The 26,726-nt window shown below is 50.3% G+C and overlaps 3 protein-coding genes across 7 annotated transcripts; 1 reads left to right on the forward strand and 2 right to left on the reverse strand.

Annotated features, from left to right (window-relative positions):
- Window positions 1-972: 972 nt before the first annotated feature.
- On the reverse strand, window positions 973-8,581 carry EIF4A3 (eukaryotic translation initiation factor 4A3). Its single transcript, XM_084515475.1, has 12 exons — window positions 8,350-8,581; window positions 8,025-8,097; window positions 7,123-7,189; window positions 6,033-6,095; window positions 5,426-5,558; window positions 4,306-4,386; window positions 3,788-3,929; window positions 2,946-3,084; window positions 2,194-2,309; window positions 1,617-1,724; window positions 1,406-1,533; window positions 973-1,182 (listed from the first exon to the last, which is right to left on the reverse strand). The coding sequence occupies exons 1-12, from the start codon at window positions 8,519-8,521 to the stop codon at window positions 1,166-1,168; spliced, it is 1,239 nt and encodes a 412-aa protein (XP_084371601.1). The 5' UTR covers window positions 8,522-8,581; the 3' UTR covers window positions 973-1,165.
- Window positions 8,582-8,643: 62 nt separating this feature from the next.
- LOC311434965 (ninein-like protein) lies at window positions 8,644-24,138 on the forward strand. Of its 5 annotated transcripts, none has more exons than XM_084515491.1 (19): window positions 8,644-8,762; window positions 8,936-9,105; window positions 10,234-10,393; window positions 10,640-10,776; window positions 10,857-10,994; window positions 11,282-11,420; window positions 12,122-12,232; window positions 12,872-12,961; window positions 14,755-14,854; window positions 15,345-15,412; window positions 15,900-16,036; window positions 17,147-17,251; window positions 17,898-17,967; window positions 19,097-19,348; window positions 19,703-19,915; window positions 20,753-20,869; window positions 20,965-21,205; window positions 21,544-21,746; window positions 23,625-24,138. In XM_084515491.1, the coding sequence occupies exons 4-17, from the start codon at window positions 10,709-10,711 to the stop codon at window positions 21,151-21,153; spliced, it is 1,797 nt and encodes a 598-aa protein (XP_084371617.1). In that variant the 5' UTR covers window positions 8,644-8,762; window positions 8,936-9,105; window positions 10,234-10,393; window positions 10,640-10,708; the 3' UTR covers window positions 21,154-21,205; window positions 21,544-21,746; window positions 23,625-24,138. The 5 variants fall into 5 exon arrangements, with proteins under 5 accessions (XP_084371617.1, XP_084371620.1, XP_084371619.1 ...); XM_084515494.1 differs by having other exon boundaries at window positions 12,881-12,961; XM_084515492.1 differs by having other exon boundaries at window positions 8,658-8,762; window positions 8,936-9,081.
- Window positions 21,844-25,962, reverse strand: GINS1 (GINS complex subunit 1). The gene is made up of 7 exons (XM_084515496.1): window positions 25,870-25,962; window positions 25,711-25,775; window positions 25,534-25,629; window positions 25,132-25,222; window positions 24,498-24,614; window positions 23,604-23,678; window positions 21,844-23,442 (listed from the first exon to the last, which is right to left on the reverse strand). Exons 1-7 carry the CDS (start codon window positions 25,942-25,944, stop codon window positions 23,374-23,376), a joined length of 588 nt encoding a protein of 195 aa, XP_084371622.1. The 5' UTR covers window positions 25,945-25,962; the 3' UTR covers window positions 21,844-23,373.
- Window positions 25,963-26,726: the final 764 nt, after the last annotated feature.

The following is a 26,726-nucleotide window of genomic DNA, read 5'->3' on the forward strand; positions in this document are numbered from 1 at the left end:
TGTGTGTGATCGCTGTGTTCTGACCTGTTTTCTCCTTTAACTCCGTTTCTAACCTGCTCCCTGGGTGGGGGGACTCAGGAGACGCTTGAGTGCCACCTGGGGTGGGACCTTGGGCTATGGGGGCTGTGTGGGGAGATGGTAGTAAATGGCAAGCGTGTGCCAGCAGCTGTAGAGCCAGGGCGTGTGTTAGTGTAGAACAGGGGTCTGGGTTAGCCAGGTAAGTGGGAGCCAGCTGGTGAAGCAGCCCTGAGGCCAGGCTGGCTGCACTTACAGGTCTGTTAGGCAACCAGGGACCAGAGCTCCTGTGAGAGGGACTGGAAGGTCCTTGGGGTGCACGGGGGACCAAGAGACATGTGGGTAGTGTGAGTGCTGCCCTCTGCGGGAGGCAGCTGGAGACAGACGAGGCCCTGAACGCTGGTTACTGGAGATACTGGTGCCTTAAAGGCCAGTGCTGGTGAGTGCATGCGTGTTGTGGGAAAGGTGTCAAGATAAAAGATATTTTTGGTTACTTCAGGAAACGTATGAATGTTAGTGATTATTCTACTGTGGTTAGACTGTGTTCTCCCAGCTGGCATCAAGTTAAACAGGAACTCAACTTTACAAACTTCTGCTGAAGTCCCCAGGTTCCTTGCTGATGGGAAAATATTCATCCGGAATAATTAAAAAAACAACTCTGAAAGGTCATAAATGACAGGAACCTTCTATCTTGTAACTCAGTTTTCTTAAAGCAGCTTATGACAAGCTTGCCATAAGCTTTTTCTATGTAAGGCTGATCCCTTGAGAAGCAAGAATGAGTTAAAATCTAAAACGTCTATCAGCTAGCACAGCAAGTGTAAGAGGCTGAACAGGATGCCTGGTATTTTATGATTTTATTATGGTGTCCAGTGCTTTTTTGATTGTGCTATCCTATTGTGGCAGTATCTCAAAGCTTCCTGCCTGTGACTGTCTTAGTTTAGAGTAAGTAAGCACAAATTATGGTAAAACTTCCTTTTTTTTATTGAAAAACATGGGCAGGAGTAAAGACATTATTTACACAAGTTCCTGACTGCAGCCCAACTCAGGAATATATGACCAGCAGTATGAGTAAAAGGAGGTGGGTCCAAGACATAATTATGGAGGCTAACAAATGGTTAGATGAGTACCACTCCCTGATGAACGTGGACCTTCAGATAAGATCAGCAACTGAAACGAGAGAATAAGAAAAAGAAAATGTAAGTATGCACTGAGTGGGCTGAAAGCAACAGCCCAGCAGCAAAGTGCACCCAGATTTTCCCAAATTTTTCCCCTGATTCTCTAGGGGGAGAAAAGAGGGTGTAGTTGGGAATGAGGTACGTGGCAAAACGAAGCCTCCATCCCTTCCAGCTGCAGCGCACCAGCAGCCTCCCTGGGGCAGGCCCATGCTCACCGTTCATGGGCATCTCGTCGATCTGGGTGGAGTAGTACTGCTCGATGTCCCGCAGGATGCGGATGTCATCGTTCTTCACGAAGTTGATCGCTACACCTTTTCGCCCGTATCTGCCTGAGCGGCCGATTCTGTGGAGGTGGAAGGAAAGAGAGACTGGAGCCACCTCAGGGAAGAGTGAGCCAGCTGCATTCCCTCATGGGAACAAGCTTACCTGTGTATGTAGAGTTCTCTGTTGTTGGGCAAGTCGTAATTAATGATCAGGGACACCTGAGGCACATCCAGGCCTCTAGCCCAAACATCTGTTGAGATGAGGACTCGGCTGCAAAGAGAAGGGGACAATGACTCCTGTTGCACCCCTCTGATGGTGTGTGAGGTGCTGAGTTGTCTTTCCAGCACTAGGTTTCCCCACAGCATGCTGACAGCATCCACAAGGCTGCTGTCCCATGCAGAATTGCCAACCTTCAGGGGAGAGACAGATAGTGCAGAGCCAGCTTTCATCTATCTTCCTTGATTTATTTTAAATGCAGCAACTCCCAGCCTGTACTAGCTTGCTGAAGAGGCCAATTCGATGCCTACAAATAGGAGCATTCCTCCTTGGAGGGTGACTATCCCCCACCCCTGAGATACCATAAGAAGATGGATGGGAATCAGAGTTCTGATTTTAAGCTAGAGTAGGAACAAGGCCTTGAGAGAAAGGTTTAAAGGAACCAGTCTTAGAAGCCTATGAGACAATTGAAGAAATCCTGACCTGATGTAGCAATGATGTAAACACTGTTCAAGGGATTTACCTTGCACCAGATCTGAACTCTTTCATGATGGATTCTCTCTCCTTCTGTGGCATGTCCCCATGCATGGATGACACTGTGAAGTTGGCTTCTCTCATCTTCTCTGTCAGCCAGTCTACCTGTGGGTACAGCCAAGCAGCCTGGCTTAGCTACTTGCTGATGGCAGTCAACTACGCAAGCTGGGCTTGGAGAATGTCTGAACACACATGCTGGTAAGGAGTGAGAGACACTTTAACAAGCATTACGGAGCTAATGGAAGCTCCATTAAGCATTATGGAAGTAAATAGTCCTTACAGAGCATCAGCTCTATGACAGGCTTCCATGAACTCCCAAAGGAAAGGAATTAAGGATGTTTATTCAAAACGGGTGGTTTTGTTTTTGGGCTTACAAACAACTACAATAAGCACATTCTTATCCAATGAGTTCTACTAGTCCAAAAAGGCAGCTCCTACCAACTACATCAGTGCTGCCTGTAACCTGTTGTTTACGTTAGGCACATCCTAAAGACACATTTAAGCTCTCTTCTTACTGAACAATTCCCAACAGGGGAAACAACTAGGCCTTTTAGCTGGGTTTGTCCTAGTCATCCTCTCAGAGGAGACCCTCTTTGTGAGAGGAATAAATATTGTTATTCCTCTCACAAAGAGGAATAAATATTGTTATTCCTCTCACAAAGAGGAATAAATTCCTCTTTGAGGAATAAATTCCTCTTTGAGAGAGGAATATATAATGTATCCATCTGGTGGCCACCGTACCTTTCTCTTGGTGTTACAGAAGATGACAGCCTGGGTGATGGTGAGCGTGTCGTAGAGATCGCACAAGGTGTCGAACTTCCATTCCTCCCTCTCCACAGCCACGAAAAACTGCTTGATTCCTTCAAGGGTCAACTCATCACTGTAGGGGAGAAGAAGAGCTGTAACATGCCATGAGGAAGTGAATACAGACAATAACACAGGTAAAAGGGGTGGCTGTGGTTTAGCAGAGCTCACATCTCTGCCCTGGGTGTAGTGGGTTGCACTGAAGCAGACACTATTCTATGAAGTCCCTGGAGAAGTCTGCTCTAAGAAAGGCCTCAAACATTACCTGTGCAACAGACACATGAACTTGGGCACCCTCTCTGCTTTAGACAGCTTCCAAGGGAAATGCTTCTGTTCTCATTATTTTTACGTTCAAACATCTTAGCAAAAGAGACTGATCAGACAAGAGGGAGGCCCTCCCTAGCCAGGCTGCCTACTTACTCCTCTTGATTCTTGGCGAGTTCAGTAACATCTGTGGCAATGCCAGATGTAAGCTCTACCTCCAGAATCAGTCAGCTTTAAGCTTTCTAGCCATACTATATAATAGCAAATTAATGGAGGATGCCTCTGGAGGAGCACAGGAAGCAGGGAGGCCTGAGAGGTGGATTTCCAGAAGAGACTGCTCTATGTGGAGGGATGGGGGAGTCAGGCTGAACAGCAGCGAACAGAATCGGATGAGGATTAAGTCAGACAAGTCTGCTGCTGCTTGAAAGTGGGACACAAGGACATCTGCAAATACCGAGTCAAACTGCACTGGTGAGAAGGAACACTTGTCTCTCTCACATTCCAAGAAAACTCACCGTTTGACCAAGATGCGAATGGGGTCGGTCATGAATTTGTTGGTCATCTCCAGAATTTCATGAGGCAAAGTGGCACTGATCAGAACCACCTGCGTAGCTGGAGGCAAGTATCTGTACACATCATAGATCTGCTCCTTAAAACCTGCAAAAGCAAATCAGGTAGCACAGGACACTTAGCATGTCTTTCGCCTTAAAATCCTCTTTTTTCACAGTCTGAGCTATGAGAACAGTGACTGAATCAATAACTCAGCCAGCATAACCCATTGCTCACCTCTCCCCAGTTCCCCACACCTGGACATGGCTGCGTTGCGCAGTACAGTACAAAAGGCAGCACTCAAGAATTTTTAACTACTGAAAATGACACAGCACCTGAATTGGACAATTTAGGCATGTTACGTAGTTTGGTGCAGCCTGTAATGTAATTGCCTGGCTTTGGCAAAACCAGTTCTTTTTAAGGAGCGGGACTAACACCTGGGACACAGTGGAATCTCAGAGTTGAGTAGAAAGAATTGCTTTACCTTTATTCAGCATTTCGTCTGCTTCATCTAAAACCAACATTTTGATGGCTCGAGTCCTTAAACTTCGACGCCGAATCATATCTGTAAGATTTCATTTTGTAAGATGAAAAGGCTCTGACAGCAAGCAAGCCTACACTGCTCTCAGCCCGTCAGTGCATTTTGCTGGAAGGAGGACAGGCACTTCCCCTGCTGCCAACAGGGACTAGTGTTTGGTGAGGGAAAAAAGCACACCCAAGAGCCACTGCATGCCCTACAACCATGGGCACATCTCTGCCATTCAGCTAAGGGAGCACACATCACAGGGAAGCTCTCAGAACCTCACGTGTGGGAGGCTGTTTGGTAACTGCACGCAGGTGAAGCAGTCTCCCACAGCAACTGCAGCTGGATGTGAGAAATGCAAAGTGCTACCTGAACTTTGTGTCAACAGAGTGGGCAAATCTGCCTCCTGTTCGAAGGAGCACATTGCTTTGTGTAACTCCTTCATACTGTCATAAAAAAGTACCTGCTCTAAAGTGTGCTGTTTGAAGCCAACAGTTCGGCAGCCACCAAATTGTTTTTTGCATTTTTATGTCCTTGCACTTACGGAGACTAACTCTGTGTCCTCCCAGTGACAGGTATTCACATAAGAAAGTGTTGCCTGTTCCTCAGAGATGCAGAAGATGTGAGCTTGAAGGCTAACACTACCACTGGGCAATTGCCATTACCAATAAATATAAAAATCTTTATGTTGTGAAACTAAGAAGTACAGTTGTGTGTACACCTGATTTAAGAAAGAGCTAGGGAGGGCTAGTACACAGAAAATATGGGCCTAATTCTGACATTCAAACAGACCCAGCTCCTCTCTCCTCTAAGACTTTAACCTCTTTCCTAGGATTGCAGTATCTTCCCTGTTAAAAATTACCTGCTAGCGCAAAAAAGAAGAGTAAAGAACCATTCAACAATGAAATGCAAAATATAAACAGAAAATCCCAATATTCTCCCCACTGATTTCTCTGATTTCATATATTACTCCAGTAAATTCAGACTTATCTCTTTTGAATCTAAGTGCACAAACTCTGCAGTGTTCCCCTGGCTCAACTCATCTGAACCTGGAGGGCTGCAGCCTCGCAGAGCTCCTTACCGAACACCCGGCCTGGAGTGCCAGCTACAACGTGCTGCCCGTAATCCAGCTTTCGAATGTCTTCCCCCACATTGGTGCCTCCAATGCAGGCGTGACACTGGACGTTCATGTAGTCTCCCAGAGCAAGAAGACCCTGTTTTGACACAAAGGATGGATTAACCAACTGAGCTCTCATGGAATTTTTTATATGTGAAGAGCTTTGAAGCTGCATGGCTGTTCAGTATTTTTTTCAGAAGATGTAAGCTCAATAAAAATACTTTTTTTTTTTTTTTTAGTTGTTACCCAAACCTCCTTAAGGGCAGGCTTTCAAACACTGAGGACTCACTTAGTCTCTGGGGATCATAACTGCTTTAAAAAAGTACTGTCCTTAAAAATCCAGGTAGGAAGGTGTAATACCTTAAACAACACAGCCATGGAACCAAGAACGGATATAATGCAGATGGGAAAAACAGCCCTATAGCGTAATTTCTTATTCCTTTCAGGAAAACATGTAAATGCTTCCAGAAAGAAAAAGCAGAAGCTGCACTCCTAGCTCTGCTGGGAAACACTTGGGAATTGGCAGCAGGCCTTGCAAGTGCTTTACGGTTGGTGATTGAGGTGCTCCTACCTTCTGAATCTGTACCGCCAGCTCCCGAGTTGGTGCTAAGATCAGGGCCTGGGTCTCACGAACCTGACAAGAACAGGCAATGGTGGCAGTTAGTCACGTGGCAGATAGCATCCAAGTGTAACAGGCAACAGATCTCACAGCACTCTGAAACGTCACACTTCAAAGATTCATCATAAAATTTTGTGCTAAAACCTAGTGTTTGCATGGGTCAGTGCACCTAGAGAGCTGCTCCCACACAGAGCACTTACACAGTAACAGCTTCTTACATTAAGTTGCTTTTGACAAGTCTGGTTTTGGGTGGTTCTTCAGTTGACAGCTCGCTTTTCTACCTAATTGCTGAAATTACTTGTAGAAGTGTGTACTCATCTTACAGGAGACTAGAAAGAAATTTAAGCGACCAAAATTTCCTATTTCCAGTTCAGATAAAAACCTTGCACTGCACAAAAATAATGTTTTGAAGTGTTGGATTTGAAAACTACTGTGAGCACTTTACAGAAACAAAGCAAAAAGCCGACCTTTTCATTCACAACACGCAACGTTTATTTTTACAACCCCAGGCAGTGACAGGTGAATGGCAATCTAGGCTTTACTTAAAGGAGTAACAGCCCACAGAAAATCATTTTACTCATCATCTACACACTTGAGTGGATATTTCAAAAACAATTAGATGGACATGGTACCACTGAGTAAAACACAAGCAAACATGTCAGTCACCAGTCTGCATTTGATTTTGTGCAATGTACGCAGCTGTTCAGATGGGTCGACAATGCTGTTAGGACTGCTGAGGGCAAATCTGCCTGCTCAGAGATTAACTTAGCCCTCTAACAACAAAAATAAAACTGTATGAATGAGGTCAGCTATTAAAACCAACTTCGTAAGATTTTTTTTCTGAATGTATTTCGTCAAGGTGGGTTTAACAGCTAAACTAATGAAATTTTCAGTCAGAGTTTTGCCTCAATTTTACTGCCCATAACTAAGAGTTCAGTGGAATGCTTCATTTGTTCGCTCTTAACAAACAGAGGCTTTTATGATGATGAATCTATTAATTAAAAAACAACAAACAAGATTTCAGCACACGCTGTGAAGTTACCTGTATATCCAAGCACTGCAGAACGGAGATGGAGAACGTTGCTGTTTTTCCTGTTCCGGACTGTGACCTGAGGAACAGATGTTTGGTGAACGCTCTCCATTTCTGGATAAATAACACAGGCAATTTCAACACATTCCACCTCTCTGCCCAAAGGAACTGCCATTCATTTGTTGAAAACAAGTGAACATTGCCACAAAGTGTTGTTATGATCACAGCGTGGTTTGCGGACACACAGCTTTAAAGACTGTAGCATCAGGGACAAAGCACTGTCTATTCCAGGCTCCCTGGCTCTGGCATAGTTACTCTTTATCAGTTCAGTACTTCAGCTTTCTGCCATCTGTCTCGGAAGATCTTTAATTTTTTTAAAGGAAATGTTAGATCACAGAATCCAGCAGTGGCTTAAGTTGGATGGGACCTTAGAGATCACCTGGTTCCATCCCCTGCCATGGGCAGGGACAGCTCCCACCAGGCCAGGCTGCCCAAAGCCCCATCCAGCCTGGCCCTGAGCACCTCCAGGGATGGGGCATCTACAGCTTCTCTGGCAAGGCGCTGCTGTGCCTCACCACCCTCACGGTGAAGAATTTCTTCCTAACATACAATCTAAGCCTATCCTCTTTCAGTTTAAAGCCATTACCCCTTGTCCTATCACTTCACTCCCTGCCAAAGCATCCCTCCCAGCTTTCCCACAGACCCCTTTAGGTACTGGAAGGCCGCTATAAGGCCTCCTTGGGACCAGCTAAGCCAATACAACCCAGAAAGCCGCCAGTTCCCACTAGTGACCCAGCAACACCTTTCCCAATGGCAACCACATCCGTTTTTATGCCACCAGAGACAACACACCAGCCTTCCCCCTGCCTATTCACCCCCTTGGCAGACCTTGCAGACAACGAGCGGCCACCTACTGTGCGATCACGTCCCGGCCCTTGATGATCTGCTTGATGGCTCTCTGCTGGATGGCCGACGGCTTCTCAAACCCTGTGGGAACAGCCGTTAGGGGCCCCAAAACACACACCAACACCCCCATGGCCCCCAGCTCCCTTCCCTTCCCCTTCTCCCCTTCTCTTCGCTTCCCTTCCTCTCCCCTCCCCATTTTCCCTTTCCCTTCCCCTCCCCATTTTCCCTTCCCCTCCCCTTTTTCCCTTTCCTTCCCTTTTTTCCCTTTCCTTCCTCTTCTCCCCCTCCTTTTCTCCCCCTCCCCTCCCCATTTTCCCCTCCCCCCCCCCTCACCGTAGGCGTAGATGCCCCGCAGCAGGTCCTCCCGCAGCCCCATGGTGTCGAAGGTGGGCGTCACGTCCACCTCCTCGCTGGTCTCGAACTCCACCTTGGTCATGTCCTCCTCCTTCATCAGCCGCTTCCTGGCCGAGCCGCTGCCGCCGCCCGAGCCCGCCGAGCCCGACATGGCCGCGGCCTCCCCCGCTGCCTCCTCACACGAGAGACCAGGCTGCGGCGCGCACTGCGCATGCGCACGGGCGGCGTTGAGGGAGCCAGAGAGAGGAGCGCGCATGCGCGGTTGAGGGAAGGGAGGGCGGGCGGTGGTGCCCGTGAGGGGTGGGTGTTGTTACTCGCACTCCCCTCCCGTCGGACATTTTCTGTTCTTCCCGCACCTTTTTTTTTGGTCCTTTTTGGCACCGATCCGTCTGGTGAGCGGCGGGAGGGTGAGAGGGAGCGGGGTGAAGCTGCGTCAGGGGAGGTTTGGAAATCGTGGTGTGTTTGTGGTGTAAAAAATGATAATGAGGGGGGTGCTGGTGCTTAAAGGGACTGCCTCGCCTCCTGCGCCTGCTGAGTTTCTCTTCTCCCACCCTCGTTTTTTTAGGAATTTGGAGGCTTCAGGGCAGCACAGGTGGCCCAGCCCCTTGGCATGCCAGCATCGAGGCTGTTGGTGCTCCTTGGGATGCAGGAAGCAGGGAGGTTTCCTCCATCAGGGATCCCCCCGGCTGCCCTCACCTGCAGCCCCCCCAGGTGCTGCCCCCTAACCCTGCATCTGTAAGTCGTGGCCAGCTCCTTACACAGGGCTTCATTTCTACATCACATCCATACAACGTCTTGCAGACACAAATCCAGCCATCGCACCTAGAAGGGTTCCTCTGATTCCCCCCAAAATACACTCCTAAAGAACGGGTCATGCTGAGAGCAGTTCAGGCAGAGATGTTTCATTTCACAATTGAGTGATTTAATAGATGTTAGTTGAGGGTGGTGACCCGGGGAGTTTTCTACATGTTGGTCATTTTTTGGGGATGGTCTGGACTTCACCCACTGCGTGGTGACTGAATGGCTCCCTCGGGAGCTGCTTGGGTAGGAGCACGCCCTGTGCAGGTGGAATGGGACAATAAAGCTGAACAACAGAGCTCTTAACGGTGGTCTTCTTACAAGGGGGAGAAGGATGCGTATCCTAGCAGAAGGGAAAAGTCACCCCAATTCTAACACTGGCTTCAGAAGCTCTGACATCTCTGTGCCACTTGTGACTGACGTTGTCACCCTTTTAGCACCTGGAGTGAATTTCATCCGTATTTTCCTTGATGTTATATACTTTTTCTTCTTAGTGCTTTTAGTCCCAAGGATTGACTGTGCAGTTGCAAATGCTTTTGAAGTAGATGCTTTAATGCACTAAGGTGGAAGAGGAAAGGCCTTCTCTAAACCTGGAATGAAATTGGTGCTCTTGGAGATGTCACCAGCCCTGTTTTGGCTTTCTGGCAATTGGATCCTGTTCTTTGAGTCAATGTGGCTGAATCTCACCTTTGAGTCAGGGAGGGCCAAGCTGACCTCAGCCTGATTTTAACTTCTAGGCCAAACAAAATGTTGTCTGGCTGTCCCTGTCTGACAGTTTTCAAAAGACCATTGCATGCTGTATAACTTTTGTTGGCCTTTCTGTGGATACTGCATTTTCACAGCTGTGTAGGGAGACCCAAGTATATGGTCTGTTGCTTCCAACTTGCTCCTTGTCATTGCCTGAGAGGTGGCTCATGACATCTCCCTCCTGACAGTTTGCTGTTTTTGGAACTTTCCCCAACATTGATGGGATCCCTGGAGCTTCAGTATTAAAAGCTGTCGGTGTTTCTCTGCCTGTTCTGTCCCGCTGACTTCCCTCTGTTGCTTTTTTGCCTGACATCACAGGAGAGTGAGCATCCTTCCTGCCAAGCTGTGTGAGCCCACATCTCTCCAGTGTCAGCAACAGCACTAGATTCACCAAACCTGAATTTGTTGTTGCTGTCTGAGCCCTGGAAGAACTTCAAAGAGATCCTCAAGGTCCCTGGTGTGGGCTTTTCTGGTGGTGGTGAGTGAAGTGAACAACCAGGCCTTCCAGCAAACAGATCTGGGGTGGAAGAAGCACTTGCAGGCAGGTTTGTGATCAGGGGCTGGCTTTGGCCACCCCAGGGCTGGGGAAAATCTGGGACGGATATGATCAAAGCCCATTTGTGATACGGGGAGTGTCTCTAAGACTGGAGGGCGGTCAGCTGGTGTAACAGTAAAAGTGTTGGAAGAGGGGGGAAAGCAACTCCAGTCTGTGTTTTTCTTCCAGAGGCCAAGCAGCAGCCCAGAGGAGCAGGGGAACCTGGCAGAGGTACCCGCAGCCTTGGGCAGGGCGCTCATGGTCCCCAGGAGTGGGCTTCAGCATGCGGCCGTCACCTCCTACGCGAACAAACTCCAGTGCCTCAGGTAAGGCAGGCTGCTGTGAGGAGGGCCCCTGTGTGAGGTGCGTGGGGTGTCTCTGAATGCCTCACTCGCTGTGCCTGCAGGATCCAGGTGAAGCAGATCTGCAGGGAGAGGGACAAGGCAAGGCTGGACCTGGAGAAAGCGGAGAGACGCTGCCTGCAGCTTGGCAGGGAGTTGGACGAGCAGTACATCGCCCTCAAGCACAGCCAGGGCAAGCTCAAGTAGGAGGGGCTCTTTTGTTTGGGCAGGGAAAATGGCTTTCCTGTGGGTGCCCACAGTCTCTTCCTCCTGTCCCAGTTTTCCTTTCTGAATACCTCACTTGCTTGGCTGTTGTATCAATGGCAGAGAAGTCCCTGAAGACCTCTTATGCTATGTGCATGTCATTTATGGTTCCAACATCCCTCCCCAAACAAGTTCTTGTCTTCTGCTTTTTGTGGGCTGAGCGGGGATGTCTGGACCTCGTGGTAATCTGTGAACGTGCTTCAGTCACGTTGCTTGTCTGTTCTAGGGATGTTCAAGCTGAGATGCAGGCAAAGGAGCTGCTTTTGCAGCAAGCACTCAACCATCAAGCAAAGCTGGAGGCTGATACACAGCTCCTCCAGGGCAAAGAGGCCAGCCTGCATGGAAGACTGAACCTCATGATGAGGGTGAGTAAAACTGCCCTGGATGAAATGTCCTCACTGTAGAGGAGGAGGCAAAGTGGAGCTGGTGATTAAGACAGATAGTTTGTCGTGCTTTTGGTGGGAACGGCAGGAGTTTTATAGAGAAAATATAATTAGCCACATACGTCATGAATTAAATGAATGAATTAAATGAATGAATTAAAATACAGAGCTCGTTCCCTTGCTGTAACATTATTGAGGCCTTGTGTTTTCTGTTGGGAATGATTTGGCCCTTAGTAGCACCTGAACACCTGATGGCTGAGGCTAAAATTGTGCCAGGGACTGTGACAGGAACACAGACAAACGTGTCCCTGTGCTTGGGATGTTCCCAGTGCAGGTCAACGTACTCATGCAGAAAGAGCTCAGGACTAGACACTTGTTGGCTGTGAGGGAAGCCATAGGTTTCTGAAGCAAAGACAAGAGACAAGCCGACAGGGCTGCCTAGCTATTATTCTGCAAAACCTACTCCTGCATCTGTCCTTTGGAGGGACAAGCCAAACCCCAGCCCACGTGGTGTGTATCAGCACCGTGCTGTCCAAAGCAGGGTTTCCCGCGAGCTGTGCTGCTTTCAGCCTGCTGATGTGCCAGTGTTTTACAGCTCCCTGTTGCAGGCCCATGACTGATGAACCCATCCTGCGATGTGAGCACCCACAACATCAAGAGAATCTTCTCCCTTTTGTCTGCAGGAGAACACACAGCTGCAAAACAAGGTCAGGGAGATGACTGAGAAACTGCTGGCCTCTGAGAAGCTGGTGCTGGAGCTGCAGAAAGAGCTCAACCTCGTTGTGCAGGACAAGGTAGCCTTTCTTTCTCTACTGTGGTTAAGTAGGATCTCTTTAGGAACTCGTCAAAAGATTGACCCTTTTCTGTGAAATTTTGTATATTACAGCTCAGTTGTGGGTTCGCCTCCCCTCCCAAATTCATTTTGTAAATTAATGACAGCCTGGAAAGAAAAATGACTTTTGATTTAGGCCTTATAAAGTCTGAAAGAAAAAGAAGGAAGAAAGTTTGCAAGTGTAAAAAATTAGACAAATTCAAAAATTTTCAAGTGAGAACTTCAGAGTTTGGTTTCAAGAAAAGAAAAGCTTTCTTTTTCATGAGTACTGAAGTAAAGGGTTAGTTGTTAGTTAGAATGGGTAGTAAAGGGTTCCACTGCAACGAGGAACCTGGTGAAGTGGATCTGGGGGAAGAAAATGAGTCTGTGTTCTCAGGAGCCAGTTTGGGAAGGTCAGCCTGCCTGTAGTTTGGTGTCTCTGACAGGAATAAAGATGCTTTTCTCCCTCCTTCTGCATTTGACCCATCCTACAGGTGTCAGGAGGAACCCTTCTCCTGAATCTAAGGGCTTAGCACCAAAACAGCAATGATTTTTGTAGAACTTTTGGCTCTCCATTTGTAGAGATGCTGGTTTCCTTGATGAAAAGTGTTTCCTTGTGCAGCTGGAGCAGGTGGAGCCCCACAGCCCGGAGCTCCTGACCCCGAGCGAGCGCTTTGCGGAGATCGTGCTGGAATACGAGCGGCAGTGCCAGGTACGGGTGGGTAGCTCTCCAGCAGAGCTGCTGTGGCAGCACAGCTGTCATCTGCACATCTCTGGGGCTCTTTAGCCTGGGGCAGAGGAGTAGGGGGCAGCTGTGATCAGAACGTGGAGGCAGGGGGTCCCTCTCGCCTTGCTCAGCACCTTTTGGCAGGAGGCACGACACAGCCGTGCCCCTGGTAAAGCAGGCTGATGCCTTGTCCCACAGCTTGTGATCCTCTGTGGATTGGTTCCTCTGCTGGGGTACTGGGAAAGGGGAGGGGATGGGCTGTAAATTCCCACTTTTCTGTAGCCACGGGCTGTGTTGTCTGGGGACTGTGTCGCTCCAAACCACTCCGTTGCAAGGTATTTCCCCTTAAATACAAACAGGAGGCTGTGTTCCTCTGGAAGGGATGCTGTCAGCTAAATCCTTTCTTGTTTTTCCCTTTCCTCTTTCTGGTCCCCATTTCACAACCCCTGCAAAACTCCTTGCTGCTGGACTCTGCTAGAGAGTCAAGGTGAGCCTGTCCAGCTACCTGGTGTGTGTGTGCTTCTGGCGTTGGTGCTGTGCTCGCTGCACCTCCTGCATGGCGCTGTGCCCAGAGCTTTGGGCTCTCTGGGATGTGAGCACAGCCTCCGTTGCCCTTCTGTAATTGTTAATGGTTTGCATATTCTGCATGTTGTGAGTTGTTGGGTGCTATCTGTGTTGGCTCCTGAGCGTGCAGAGTCCAGCACTTCCTGCACTGTCCTTGCTTCCAACTTCTGTGTGTGACTGGGGACTGCCACCGAGCAGAGATGGTGGCTTATTGAGTCACTGCAGCAGGGGCTGAGATCTCTGCGTTTGCAGCAAAGCCCTTTGGATTGAGCAGACAGCCCCTCCTGAAGCTGTGGTTAAAGGCAGACATGCCGGAGCACTATCCAACGCAGCAGTGCTCCAGGTGGCACCAGAGGGTTGGAGATGTTGGGGATGCTTGGTGCTGGAAGTGTTACTGCAGCTGAGCTGCCCCAGGGTGGTTCATGCAGGTGCTGCTGGATGGAGATGAAGCCTTTGGGTTTCATCTGCCCACGTGAAAGCACCCGTTTGGGTTTCTCCTTTCCCTTTGCTGAATGCTGGCAGCCTTCCTCCTCCTCCTCTGTCTGCTCTTTTGTTTAGAATGGAGGTTAAGCAAACTGCCTCTGCTTTTCTCTAGATCTGCTTGGTTATATTTTTAAATTGGGATCAGTGGAAGCCCTTTAGTCTCTTGCAGCCCATCAGTTTTCTGGATGGGGCAGCATGTGGGACATAATTTGATGCCCACTCGAAGTAGGTAGTGCAGAGGGAGGCAGGATCCCTCGTATGCTGTTACTTCAAGCAGATGCCCAGCTCCAGGTATCCACGTGGACGTGGCTCACTGCACAGCGTGGTGTTCAGCTCTGGGACTCGCTGCTGTGGGGCGATGTTGGCACTGAGACTGGACAGAGGCCAGCACAGGAATGGGAGAGCTCTCTGCCCTCAGCGGGCGGTGGGACCTGCCCTATGCCGTGCTTCCCATGAGATCAGCACCCTCTCACCTGCTGCCACCAGGAAACATTGCCTTGTGGGCCCTGCGTGACTTTCATTTCTTCTCTGGCCTTCCAAATCTGTCATCTCTCTGTTCGGAGAGGAAGAAAATCCCCCAGCCTCATTCTCTGCCCATGGTGACAAGGGAGGGGCTCTGCCCTTCATGCTTTGAGAGATCCTTAGTGCTCCCAGCTGCTGAGAGACCCAGTGCTCCCAACTCACGGCCTTGGAAAGCTTCACAGCTGTACTATAACCAGTCTCTGCCTCAGGTGCTGTGGGACCAGAACGGCGTGCTGCGGAGGGAGCTGGAAGCGCTGCGTCTTCAGCTGCAGCAGGAGAGCAGGGCCGAGCGAGGGCTGCCGGCTGCAGGTGAAACACAGGAGGGTTTGCTGCAGCTCTGTCTTGACAAGAGCAAGGTTTCCCAGTGGTGGGACTTTCACGGGAGTGTGGTGTATAGTAGATAAGTGGTATGTGATATAGTGAAGGAGAAATGGGCTGGGGGTTGGGAGGTTCAGGTTGAGCATTAGGAAAAAAGTTTTTGCGCAGAGGGGTGATGTAGCCATCGCGGGACTGGGACTGCTTGCCACGTAGAAGGGAGATAGAAGGGAGATCTTTTGGGATTTGACTGGATGAAGCTGTAGCCATCCTGACCTAGCTTTGGTGATAGTCCTTCTCTGAGCAGGAGGTTGGACTAGAGAGCCAGAGGTCCAGACTCCAGCACGTCCTGGGGTCTGTGCCCATCCTGAGCATCAAGCACAGGGGCAGTGGATTCAGTCCTGTCTGCAAACCTATCCTCATAGAGCTTCTCTCTCTATGTGCCTCTCTCCCAATGCTCTGGCTCCCAATTCTGCGTGCACAGAGACATCACTTACAACGGAGCAACTCCGAGAACAGCTTCAGGACCTGAAGGTGCAGCTGGAAACCAAGGTGAGAGCTGTGGGAGCAGATGTCTGACTTCTCAGCACGACTGCTTGGTGAATGGAGGGGGAACACCTGTCTTCTCCTGCCCATTTCAGCTGGTAGGAAGATGTCCAGCCCTCGCTGGCTGGCAAAGGCTCTGTGGATGTCTCCTGTCACCTTGCATCGAGCTGGGAGCTGTGGGAGCAGCAGCTCCTCACTGCCACCTCTTGGGCAAGGAATTGCTGTGCAGGGTGGAGGAAGGATGGAGGAGATGCAAATAGTGATGCCCCCGCCTCTCCCTTCTCTCCAGGGTCCCAGTACTGCAAACAAGGAGAAAGGGGAGCAGTGCTGGCTGCTGGGGAAGCTGGGACCCGCTGATACCTGCTTGTTAGGGGCTGCTAAGTTCAGCAGGGACCAGGAACCACTAAATCTGTCTGAGTTAGAGCTATTGGAGGAGAGGAAGGGCTCTCAGGAGGACGGTGCTAATATCCCAAATTTTGTCTCTCTCCAACAGGTAAACTATTATGAGAAGGAAATCGAGTTAATGAGGAAAAACTTTGAAAGAGAGAAGAAGGACAGCAAAAAAAGCGTCAAGGCTGAGATGAGCAAGGTGGAAGGCCGGAAAAGAGACCTGGAAGAAACAGTTGCAAGGTACGAGGTAACTCAAAAATGTGTGCAGAGACTGGAGCTGGAGGAGGAGCTTGAGATTGGGCAGGCCAGGGTAGGAACACAGCTCCTTGACGATGTAGGCTGTCCAAGGCAGCAGCTGCACCAGGAAGAAGAGCTGAGGACACATTGCAGGGACAGAGAGGGCCTGGGGTCTGGTATTGTTCTCTTTTTTCATCAGTGTTTTCTTATGATCTTTCTCTTGCTTTGTTCTTCAGCAAACTCGCCTCTACTTCCTAGATCATTGCCATCTGCTGTCTTAAAAGCAGCAAAAAATGGCTTAATTTTCTTTATTTGGCCAATGTAGATTGGTTTGCACAAGAGTGAGGTAATCACTGAATGGATGATCATCCTTTGTATGCTTCTGGTTCTGATTCTGCAACCTCCCCAGGGGACAGAATGGGTTTGTGGAGGAGACTGCAGAGGAATTGGGCAGGAAACTGTTCGTGCCTCTCCCCTCCTGCTTCTCAGCACACCCCGTGACTGCCCCCAACTTTACCTCTTGCCCCACTTGCCTCACTGTCCCTTCGTATTCTTCATGGCCTCTTGCCAGGACCAGAGTCTGCTTCAGCAGCACACAAGAGGAGGATTTTGCTAGGTTGCCAACCCAGTTGTAGGGCAAGAGGAGCTGAGATATGGGGTAGGTATAGGAGAGTTTCTGGCAGAGCAAAGGAACAAGCCCAAATAATAGAGAATAACAGAAGCTGGAACCAAAGCTGAAGGCATTTGTCGTGGAGAAGCAAAAGCTTGGTACACAAGGGGCTGCATTTGGGAAGGAAGCAGAGGGAGCAAAGTTAGGTTTGCCTTCACCCAGCAGACACAGCTGTTCCAGCTATTGTCCTCTGACGCTGTGTGTCCTTACTCCCTTTTATTTCCCTTCCCTTGAAGACCTGCTCCTTCTCTACCTCTGGCATCTCCTGATTGTCCCTACACATTTTGCCTGAGCTATTGGGTGGATGTTTCTCAGATTTCTTTAGTTCTTGATGTCCTTGCAAATGGGAATAGAGCAGGGAGCCTGCATAGGATGCCAAGAGCAAACTGGGCCTTTGCATGATTTTTCCACGATTTTTCTCATTCTGCTGTCTCTCCCTGCAGGGGAGACCTGTGCTGGCTGCTGAAGGAGAACAGCTTGCTGAAAAGTCAGCTTGGGAGGCTCCAGCAAGAGCTGAGGGAGGCAAGGAAGGGCAGCAGACATGATGAGTAAGGGAGGAACCAGCTACGGGAGGCTGGCGGATGGGTGGACAGCTAATGCTTGTAAAAGGGACTGCCACTCAGGTGCATTTGCTAGATTTCTGCTGTCTCAGCCTGCCTTTTGATTACTCATTTCCAAAAACCAGCACTCTCACCCACTTCATTCCACGTGAAAGCTGCTTGTGCTGGGCCAGGCCTGGCTTGGGCAGGCCAGAGGAGAGGGTTCAGGTTTGGGGAAGGCACTGGGGACAGAGGTATGCTGAGGGTGGGATTCTCAGTTACATCAACTTTCTGGTCAGGCTGCTGCCTTAGGAAGCTTGGGATAGGGACTGGGTTCACCCACTGAACTGTAAATCAGGGAGCTGGCTTTCCATTGTGGTTGGTTTCAAGAGTCTCTTAAGCTGGTTTTCCCACTGCACTTCATCCCCTAATCAGGGCATTTAGGCCTCTGGCAATGTTGCAGGACTTTGGGTGTCCCCAGTTGTTTTCCCTGAAGTAGGCTGAGGCACCCGACCCACTCCAGAGTCAGTTCAGGACCATTTTGGCCAGGTTTTGCTTGGTTTTGCAGGCCAAGACTGGATGTGTGGCTCCCTGAAGTGGGGGCCGCGTTTGTGGCTGTCTGGCTTGAAGCTGATCATATCCCTCTCCCTGACAGGAGACACGTGAATGAGTTGGGCAGAGAGGAGGTGCAAGAGCTGGCTGAAACACCGGAGCTGATAGAGTCGGTAAGAAGCCATTAACACGGACAGACTCTTGGCTGGAGGGTTTAGGAGGGCAAAATCTGCATCTGCCTGTGGAGGAGAACAGGAATGCTTGCTTCAAACATCCAAACCTAGTTTTGCTTTTAGAACCAGCTTCATTTTATAGCTTCTCAAGTAGGGAAAGGATGTGTGACAGAAGCTTGTGAAGGCCTTTACAGAAGAGAAAAATCATACTTACTACAAAGCCTCTGGAGAGGTCCTTTTTACTTACTTGCACTCATTCCCCCAGAAGTTTTGCTCGCTCCCAGTCTCAAACCCATGTGCTCACAAACCCTTGAACACGTGTGTGCAAAAGGCCTGGCCAGGACTGCTTGTGTGTAACATGGATGAGTGTTGGATGCTGTCAAGTTCGTTCCCATTCCTGGGATTCCTTGTGACTCAGAACCGCAGACTGCTTTGTGGAAATACCTTCTGTACCCTCCAGGGCCATCACCTGCAACAGGGAGGGCCTTTGCTGACCCTTGCTGAGTTCAGCTTCCATAAACCTTAGGCCACAGGCTCAAAATTTAAAATCTGCTGTCTGGTTTTCCTCTTTGGGAGGAAAGCTGTTGCCTGTTTTCCTGGGAGGCTAGCAGGAGCTGTGTGTGGGCTTTATTGCCACTCTGGTGTTAGGTGCAGGCTTTGTGCTGATACGTTATTTGTGCTGTGGTCTGTCAGACCATGGGCCAGCTGTTGGGAATGATGCCCTGGGAACAGCATCTGGGGGCTGGTGTCCTTTGGTGTTGGAGGCTGCTCTTGTAGCCCTTGTTCCATTCTTGTTGCCTACCTTACCATTCGTGCTGCGTTCACACCAACCTTAATATTTCTGTTACGCATCTCTGTGGTCAGACCCTAGTCCCCCTCGCTGCTTTTCCTGGCAGCCTCCTCCAGGGTTATCAGCTGCGTGGGTTTTCTTAACCACGAATGCAGCTCCTGAACACAGCTGCTGGGATTTGGTCGGGTTGGGAAATGAGGGCACACGTCCTAGGTGTACGCACGGTCCTGCAGTCACAGCAGAGTTTGTGGTTAAGGACCCAGCAGGGACAGGTAAAGTCTCTGTCACTGCTCATCCCTCTCTAAACCTCTGCATTTTTTTTTCCTGAATGTTTTCCAGAGTGAGAAGAGCAAAAGGGAGGTCTCCCAGCTGAACACCAAGCTGTGTCAGCTGAGCTGCGAGCTCCCTGAGCATGAGGCCAGCCACAGCACCGGCCCTGCCACCGCCCAGCTGCAGAGCCAGAGGCTGGTGGAAGCTGAGCAGCTGCAAGGAGCGGAGATGGCAGCAAGGCCAGAGCACCACGGGCAGCATGCAACGTGCTGGACGGAGCTGGAACTGCTTTGGCAGCAGCTCAGGGCCTCGCAGGAGAAGGTGGGTGCTGTTTGGTATCAAAACAGGGTGGCAGGCTGCTGAACAGCCCCTGTGGGGTTGGTGTTGCCCTGCTCAGGGCCGTGCTGGGCACCTTTCCCAGGCAGAAAGGACTGTCCTCTTCCTCTTTGGGGTAGACAAAGGACACTCCCTCCTGCAGCTCCCAGCAGTCTCCATCCCTGGCTTTGCAGGCTGCCTGGCAAGCACCTCTGCCATGGTCCTGCTGCTCTACTGTGGGCGTGCTGACATGAGAGCTGGGGGTGCTGCCTGAGCTCTCCTCTCACCTGCAGCACACCGTGGGGCTGCCCCCTTGTTGGCCCAAAGCTGTAACCAGCTCTCTGCCTTTCTGTGTTGCAGCTTTTAGAAGCCAAAGCGAGCCTGAGCCTGGCCCAGACTCGGCATGCGCTGCAGCTGCAGCAGGCCAAGGCGCAGATGAACAACATGGTGCCAAAGAAACAGTTTGAGCAGCTGCAAGCCAGCTTGAGGGAGGAACAGAGCAGGGCTCGGTGGCTCCAGGAAAACCTCCATCGGCAGGCTGAGCAGGCACACAGGCAGCTGCTCAGGACGCAGGTAAGCGAGGATCAAGGGTGCCAGAAGGAGCACTGCCAGCCTGGGAGGTGGCTGAGGTCACCAGAGGTTTGGGTGGAAGATGCTGCACATCAAGAGCCCCCATAGAAAATGCACTTGATCTTCAAATTCCAGCTGCAGTTTTCATTCCTCACGAACCCAGTCACCAGCCTGTGCTTGAGGAAGAGCCCTCCCCACTCCAATCCACCTACCCCAGGCCAGATACCTTCCCCCTTAGTGGGGCAGGAGCCATGCAGGGAGACGCTGTGCTGGCTCAGGCCTGGGAAAGAGAACTTGAGCCCTCTACGTGGAGACGTAGCCTGCATGGAGTGGGGTGGCTTTATCTGTAGAGCATTGGGTCAACAAGGTGTTGGGGTTTTGTGTGTTCATCCTCTGTTTCAGGACACTGTGATTCAGTCAAACTGACCTGGGCACGGATGGAACAAATCATAATTAAACATCTGGACACAGAAACTGCATCCAGGGAAATTTAATTTTCTCTCTCCCTGGGTTTTTCTGGGCACAGCTGTGAGAAGGAAGACCATTGGCTTATTTTTTTTCTTTTTAACAGAAAACATTGCTGGGAGAGCTGTGTCTTGTCTTAAAATAGGTTGGTGCTGACCTAGGGAAGGTTTTGGGCTCTAGGCACTCCCTCACTGCTCTTGCATCCTGCTGATCCCCCGTTCACCCTTCATAGAATGGCTCAGGTTGGAAGGGACCTTAAAGACCATCCAGTTCCAACCTGGAAGAGAAGAGTGTGAAGATCTGTGTGGTGTGGGGCTGCTGGGGGCCGGGTGGGTGCTGGCACAGCCCCATGTTCGGCTTCGTTGCCCGCTGCAGGAGGAACACGAGCGTCTGCTGCAGGCGGCCATGGAGCAGGCAGAGGGGCTGGAGAGCGAGCTGAGGAGTGCTGAGGCCATGCTGGCAGACAGGGCAGCTCACCTCAAGGACACACAGGTGGGTGCAGGAGGGGCTGGAGCTGCGTTTCTCTGCCGTGCTGGGAGCCCTCTGAGGGCACGCTGAGCCTTAAAGCTTTCCCGTCCTCGCCGCAGGCCCAGCTCTCCAGGAACAAGCTGCTGATTGCAGAGCTCCGTGAGGAGAACAGGGGGTTTGCCATGGCCCTGCAGGCGGCAGAGCTGAAGCAGAAGAGCACTGAGGAGAAGAACCAGGTGTTGGAGGAGCAGGCCTCGGCCCTGAAGCAGCTCATCGGAAAAATCACACCGGCGTCTTTGAGTGTGTAGTGGGGCGCCTGCTGTGGCAGCTGTGCTGCTGGACCTGGCCCGGACTTGTCAGGTGTGGAAGGAGAGATCTGGCTGGGTTGGGAAATGAGCTTTGTCCTCCCTGATCTCGCCAGAATTTTCCTGGGTAGAAAGTAGAAAATTGAGACCAGAGTCCTTCAAGGAAGGTCTTGAATCGCTCCTCTGCAGAGTGTTGCTGTTGGCGCCGCCCTGTTACAGGTGGAAAGCCAGGGCAGGAGAGCTGCAGGTTCCTGCATCTGGCTCTCTCTGAGCAGGAAAGCAGCATCATGGCACTAAAATGTGTGCAATGCTGGCAGCAGCTTCTGCCATCCTGCCTGCTCTGAATTTCAGGAACCTCTTAAAACTGATGCTGAACTCTCTTATTCCCTACAGTTCCTCTAGGGCTCTAGGAGACGGAGCCTGAAGCTTCCTAAAGCCTGAGCCTAGGATTCAAACCAACATCTCTGTGGTGAGCAGGCCAGAGGGGCTTCTCTTCCAGTTTGAGACTCCAAGGCTGGGGGCAGCACTGGTGGCTTTGTACTGTACTTCAGCAAGCCGTCCTCACTGCGCTTCCTCAAAGGAGACCAGGAGGCAGGGTAAGTGAAGGGCAGCACCTTGCCTTCCTTGTTACTCTTCACACACTGACACTGAGTACTGCCAAAATAAGCTGATGAAAAGGCCACAAAGCACTCGTGTGAGCAAATACCAGCTTTATTGATCGGCATGGGGTGTTACCCTCTGCGTGGAGGGATGCATCATTGCTACTACATCACTGCCTTGCTTTGTGCAGGGCCAAGGGTGTTTAGGTAGGGGCTGAAAGGACTCCGGGGGTTCTGGGCTGTGGTGACTACTGCAGGAGAGAGACAAGCCTGACTGCATCAGGGTAGTAAAGCAGAGGCTAACTCACTACAAGCAAGAAAGCTTAAATATCAAGCTGTTGTTGGCATAAGAATAAAAGGGAATAAATTGGCATGACAGCCACACTCAGCTACTGCCTCTAATTCCCAGCTTGGCAGGGCAGCCCCTTGCCATGGGGGACAGGACAGGACAGGGACAATGCGAGTAGAGGGCTGGAGGCTGACTGAGGCCTCTGGTCTAGGACTGCTCTTCTGCCATGGTGGAGGACAGCTGAGATTCCTCTTGCTTTGCCTTGGGGGCAGCCCTGATTCTAGGGGCTCCCAGGGAAGCTGTGTGATGGCAAGGAGGGAAGTTCATGCAGGGTGGCAGAACAAGCCAGGGTTAGCTCAGGGATGTTCCTTGGCTGAGGCTGGGAGAGCAGTGCAAAAATGGCCTGAACACTTGATCCTCTACCTGCGTTCTTCCCTAAGGTATTGGGTTCTGGCTAGGGAAACCTGTGATCTTACACAGAACTTACGTTTTCAGAAGTGTTTCCTCAGCCACTACTCAAAACTGAGCAGTTCCATTATGAAAACTATAGGGAAAGCAGCTCTGCCATCTTACTGTTTTGGTGCTTAAAATCCTTAAAACCTTCTGCTCCCTCTCCCACCCCTCCTCCCAATAGCCCCTAGGCCCTACCAGACCAGGGTGCTGGGGAAGGTGACCCCATAAAGAAAGGGGCACAGTCTGCAGTGCTCATTCACTCAGCACCTTAAGAAAGCACATTTACAGGCCTCTGGGAGACAAAGCTGTGTCTAGTCCTGGAAAGCTCTTTCAGCCTGACCTGACATGTGGAAGAGTTCAGAGACACCTCAATAACCAGTGAAGCATCACCCTGCAGGGACAAAATGGGTTGGCCCAGAGATCCAGGTCAGGGAGTGTTTAATGAACGGAACATTGACTCTTGAACTATAAAAACTGAAGGCTGAAGAAGCTCTTCATTTTGCAGCTGTGGTGTTCTCCCAGCTTCCCCAGCCCAGCTGGTCAGCCTCTTTCTCCCAAAGGCACGGTGTGAACAAAGAGCTGCTCCAAGCCCGACAGCATTCACAGAACTTGCATGTAGCTGTGGGGCGTGGATACAATGGCAGGATTCCCAGGCTTGCTACATTACCAGTATGCACCCTTTGGTCACGCAGCGCTGGCCAATATGGTCTGCACACTTTATAAACTTGGAGCTGGTCTTCACGTCAGGCAGTAATAACTTACACGGAGCTGCAGGTGCTCTGTGCAGAAATGCTGAGGTGGCTGAAGTCCTGCACGCACCAGAGTTCGCTCCCCATTATGCACAGGGCATCAGGCAAAGGCTGTCCCTCCTGTCCTGCACACTTAGGAGAGGATGTGCTCCAGGACTCCTTGTCTGATTAACTGCTCGCATTTCCAGCGGGGCAAGAAGTGCTGCATGGAAACACAGACAAGTTTTTCCCCGAAATCCAGGGGTGCCAGATCAGGCAGGGCTGAACTGCAGGCCTGGGGCACGTCATGGGAGTGAAAGAGAAAAAGGAAAAGAACAGGAAAGGGGTTAGGGCCACAGGACCACATGCTTTTGTCACAAATACCTGGCTGTTCTTCTTCAACAGGACAGTGGTTCCATCTTCGATCTCAAATTCTCCGTAGTCCTTTAAGCACCGCACCTGCAGAGCAGAGGGGCAGCAGTCTCTGGATCAACAGACCTCACACAGCAAATATCTCACAGCACTGCTGACTTAAAACACATGCTCCAGAAGTCCAGGTACCCTCTACCTGATGTTATCTTCCTGCCTTTGCCCGGAGCAAGAAGCACCAGTGAGCAGACCCAGCTCTCCAGAAACTAAAGACCAGCCCTGAAGAATAGCAGCAGCATTTCCAGGAGAACCTCCCCCCACACACAGCAGGAACTGCCCGTCTGTTAACACTGAAACAGTCTTAAAGAGCAGGCTGACTGCCACCACGTGTTCTTTGTAAGAGAGTAAAGGAACAGAGCACTTCAGCTGGTGACTGGTACAATTTTTCACGTGCTCTTGGATGGTTGCATCAACTGTGTAAAATTATTTATAGTCTCACCTATCAAAGTCCATTTAAAATAACAATAAACATTGCCTTGTTCACAACCCATAACATGGGAAGATTTCTAATCACTCCAAAGAGTTATTTGAAAGGAAGAGTTAAGTTTCTGCAAAATAAACACTTAAACTTTTTACTGTGGTTCAGACTCTTCACCCCTACCACACCAGTTCCCTGCAGGCATATAATTCATGTTTCAATGTAATTTGAGCCCTCCATAAGAGAAGAAATAAAATACTGGCAGGAGGAGTTTAAACTGGAAAGCATCAGAGCTCGTGGAAGCTTTGGTGCTCTGGAAGGCTTTACTCAAAGGACTTCCTAATGGGGAGGGAGGTAAAAATATCTGAAAAAGGAGAGACAGCTGGGCAAAAACTGTTTGTTCAGACAGAAATCACCACTCTTCCACTTACTTCGATGTACAGGCTCTTGGGAGGCTTTATGTCCTGCGTAAGGTCCAGCCCCTCCTCTCCGCCTACTGACCTCATGTAGGTAGCCAGGGACTTTTTGTACCGATTGAACCACTCCACCTGCAAACATCAACAGCAGTGCCTCAGGCAAAGCCATGCAGCTCATGCTGACGGGTGCCTGAGGAGCGAGATGCAGTTTGTTTGTGCTGTCAGACCTCTGTTCCTGGCAGCCAACAGCGAATGCAAGTTCGTCTGAAGGGAATAACTGTCCAGGACACAGAGCAATCTGGACTCGGGCTAGCACACATGCAGAGAACACCATGAGCAGCTCTGTGCTTCAGTCCTGAGAGAGAATTTGAGAACAGCACGTAGAGGCCAGAGTTCTGCTGGCTGTGAGTGGGATCTAATGAAGGCCACCCAATCCTTTGAATTGCCAGGCATTACCTGTACTCATTGTACATTCAGGATTCCACCCTTAGAACATTTCGAAACAGACTGACATTTACAGAAAAGCACATGAAGTGCCTTATTTTTTTAGTAGGGACGGGGGAGGGTCATCCATTTTTGACTGTACTAGATAATCCACTGGGGAGATTAAGTGGAAGGAGGGGAATGGTGCAAGACGAGGCAGACTCACTTCTTCAGCCGACATGTGGAACTGGATGGCGTTGGGCAGGATGCTGCCGTACTCCCACCTGAGCGCTCGGATCCGCAGCAACCGGTCGTACCTGGGGCAAGAAACAAGGGGCACGAGCAGCACCTTCACCATACCCGGCTCTGCCCTCAGAGCAGGGGGCAAAGGCTGTGGTTACCCCACCCTCCTCCCTCTAAAGGAGGGGATTTTTGTTAACAGGATGGGATTTTGGGCCTTGTTGTTAATTAACACTTTCAAAGCGCAGGAGCAAGCGGTCTTCCTCCTGGTTTTTGGTGATGCCAGCAGGGAACAGAGGCAGCCCCGCTGGCTGGGCAGAGGAACCCAGGGCAGGTCGCTCTTTTTGGGGTCCCCAGCACCCCACCCCGTTCCCCCCAAGGCACTCACAGATAGGCCACGATGCAGCGCTGGTTCCGTAGCAGGCAGCAGTGGCGAAAGCGGATGAGGAAAATCAGATCTGTCCGGCCCGCCTTCGCTTCGGACCTGCGAGAAGAGCCGCGTTACACCCGTTACAGACCCAGTACAGATGGGTCGGGACCCCCTGGACCCCCCCCCGGCACTCACACATCCGCCTGGTTCCGCTCGTACAGCGCCCGCATCTCCTCCAGCGCCTGCCGCAGCTCCTCCGCCTGCAGCACCGGAGGCACTCGGTGAGGACGAGCCCCGGGGGGCCCCATCCCGGCCCCGGTCCCCTCCCGGTGTCCCCTCCCGGTCCCCGCTCACCCGGAAGGGCGGGAGGTGCCCGCCCGCGGCGCGCTGCAGCTCCCGCACCAGCCCCACCGCCCGCTCTCCCGCCATGCCGCCGCGGCGCGCGCGCGGGAAAGCCGAGCCGCCCCGCAGCCAATGGGAGGCGGCCGAAGGGGCGGGGGGCGCCGAGGACACGCCCCCTCGGGGACCGCCCGGGCGCGCGCGAGCGCCGGGGGTGTGCTGAGAGCGACCCGGGGGTTCCCGCGTTATCCCCGAGCTGGGGGGGGACACCTTGGCATTGATGGTGTCTGCTGTTTTTTTTTTTTTAATTGCACTTTAAAAATCGATTTTTAATTGCATTTTTAAATTGAGTTTTTTAAAATCGATTTTTAATTGCGTTTTTAAAATCGCATTCTTTTGTTTTTAAATTGTATTTTTAATTTGTATTTGTCTTTTAATTACATTTTAAAAATCGCATTCGTTTGCTTTTTTAATTTGCATTTTTAACTTGCATATTTTAAGTTGCCTTTTTTTTTTTTTTAATATGCATCTTTAAAATTGCATCTTTTGGTTTAAGTATAAGTTTTAAATCGCATTTTTGTTTTAATTACATTTTTAATCGCTTTTTAAATTACATTTTTAATCGCTTTTTAAAATTGCATTTTTAATTGCTTTTTTAAAGTGCATTTTTAAAATTTCATTTCTTAAATTGCATTTTAAAATGCCATTTTTTAAACTGCATTTTTAATTCTTTTTTTTAAATTGCTTTTCTAAAACCACATTTTTAAAACTGTATTTTAAAATTGCATTTTGAAACAATGCAATTAAAGATATATATATATATATATATTTTTTTTTTTTTAAAGAGAGGCGTGCCTGTTTCCATCTCTCCT

Source organism: Aythya ferina (assembly GCF_964211825.1).
Source record: "Aythya ferina genome assembly, chromosome: 3".
In the NCBI taxonomy this organism is placed as follows: Eukaryota; Metazoa; Chordata; class Aves; order Anseriformes; family Anatidae; genus Aythya; species Aythya ferina.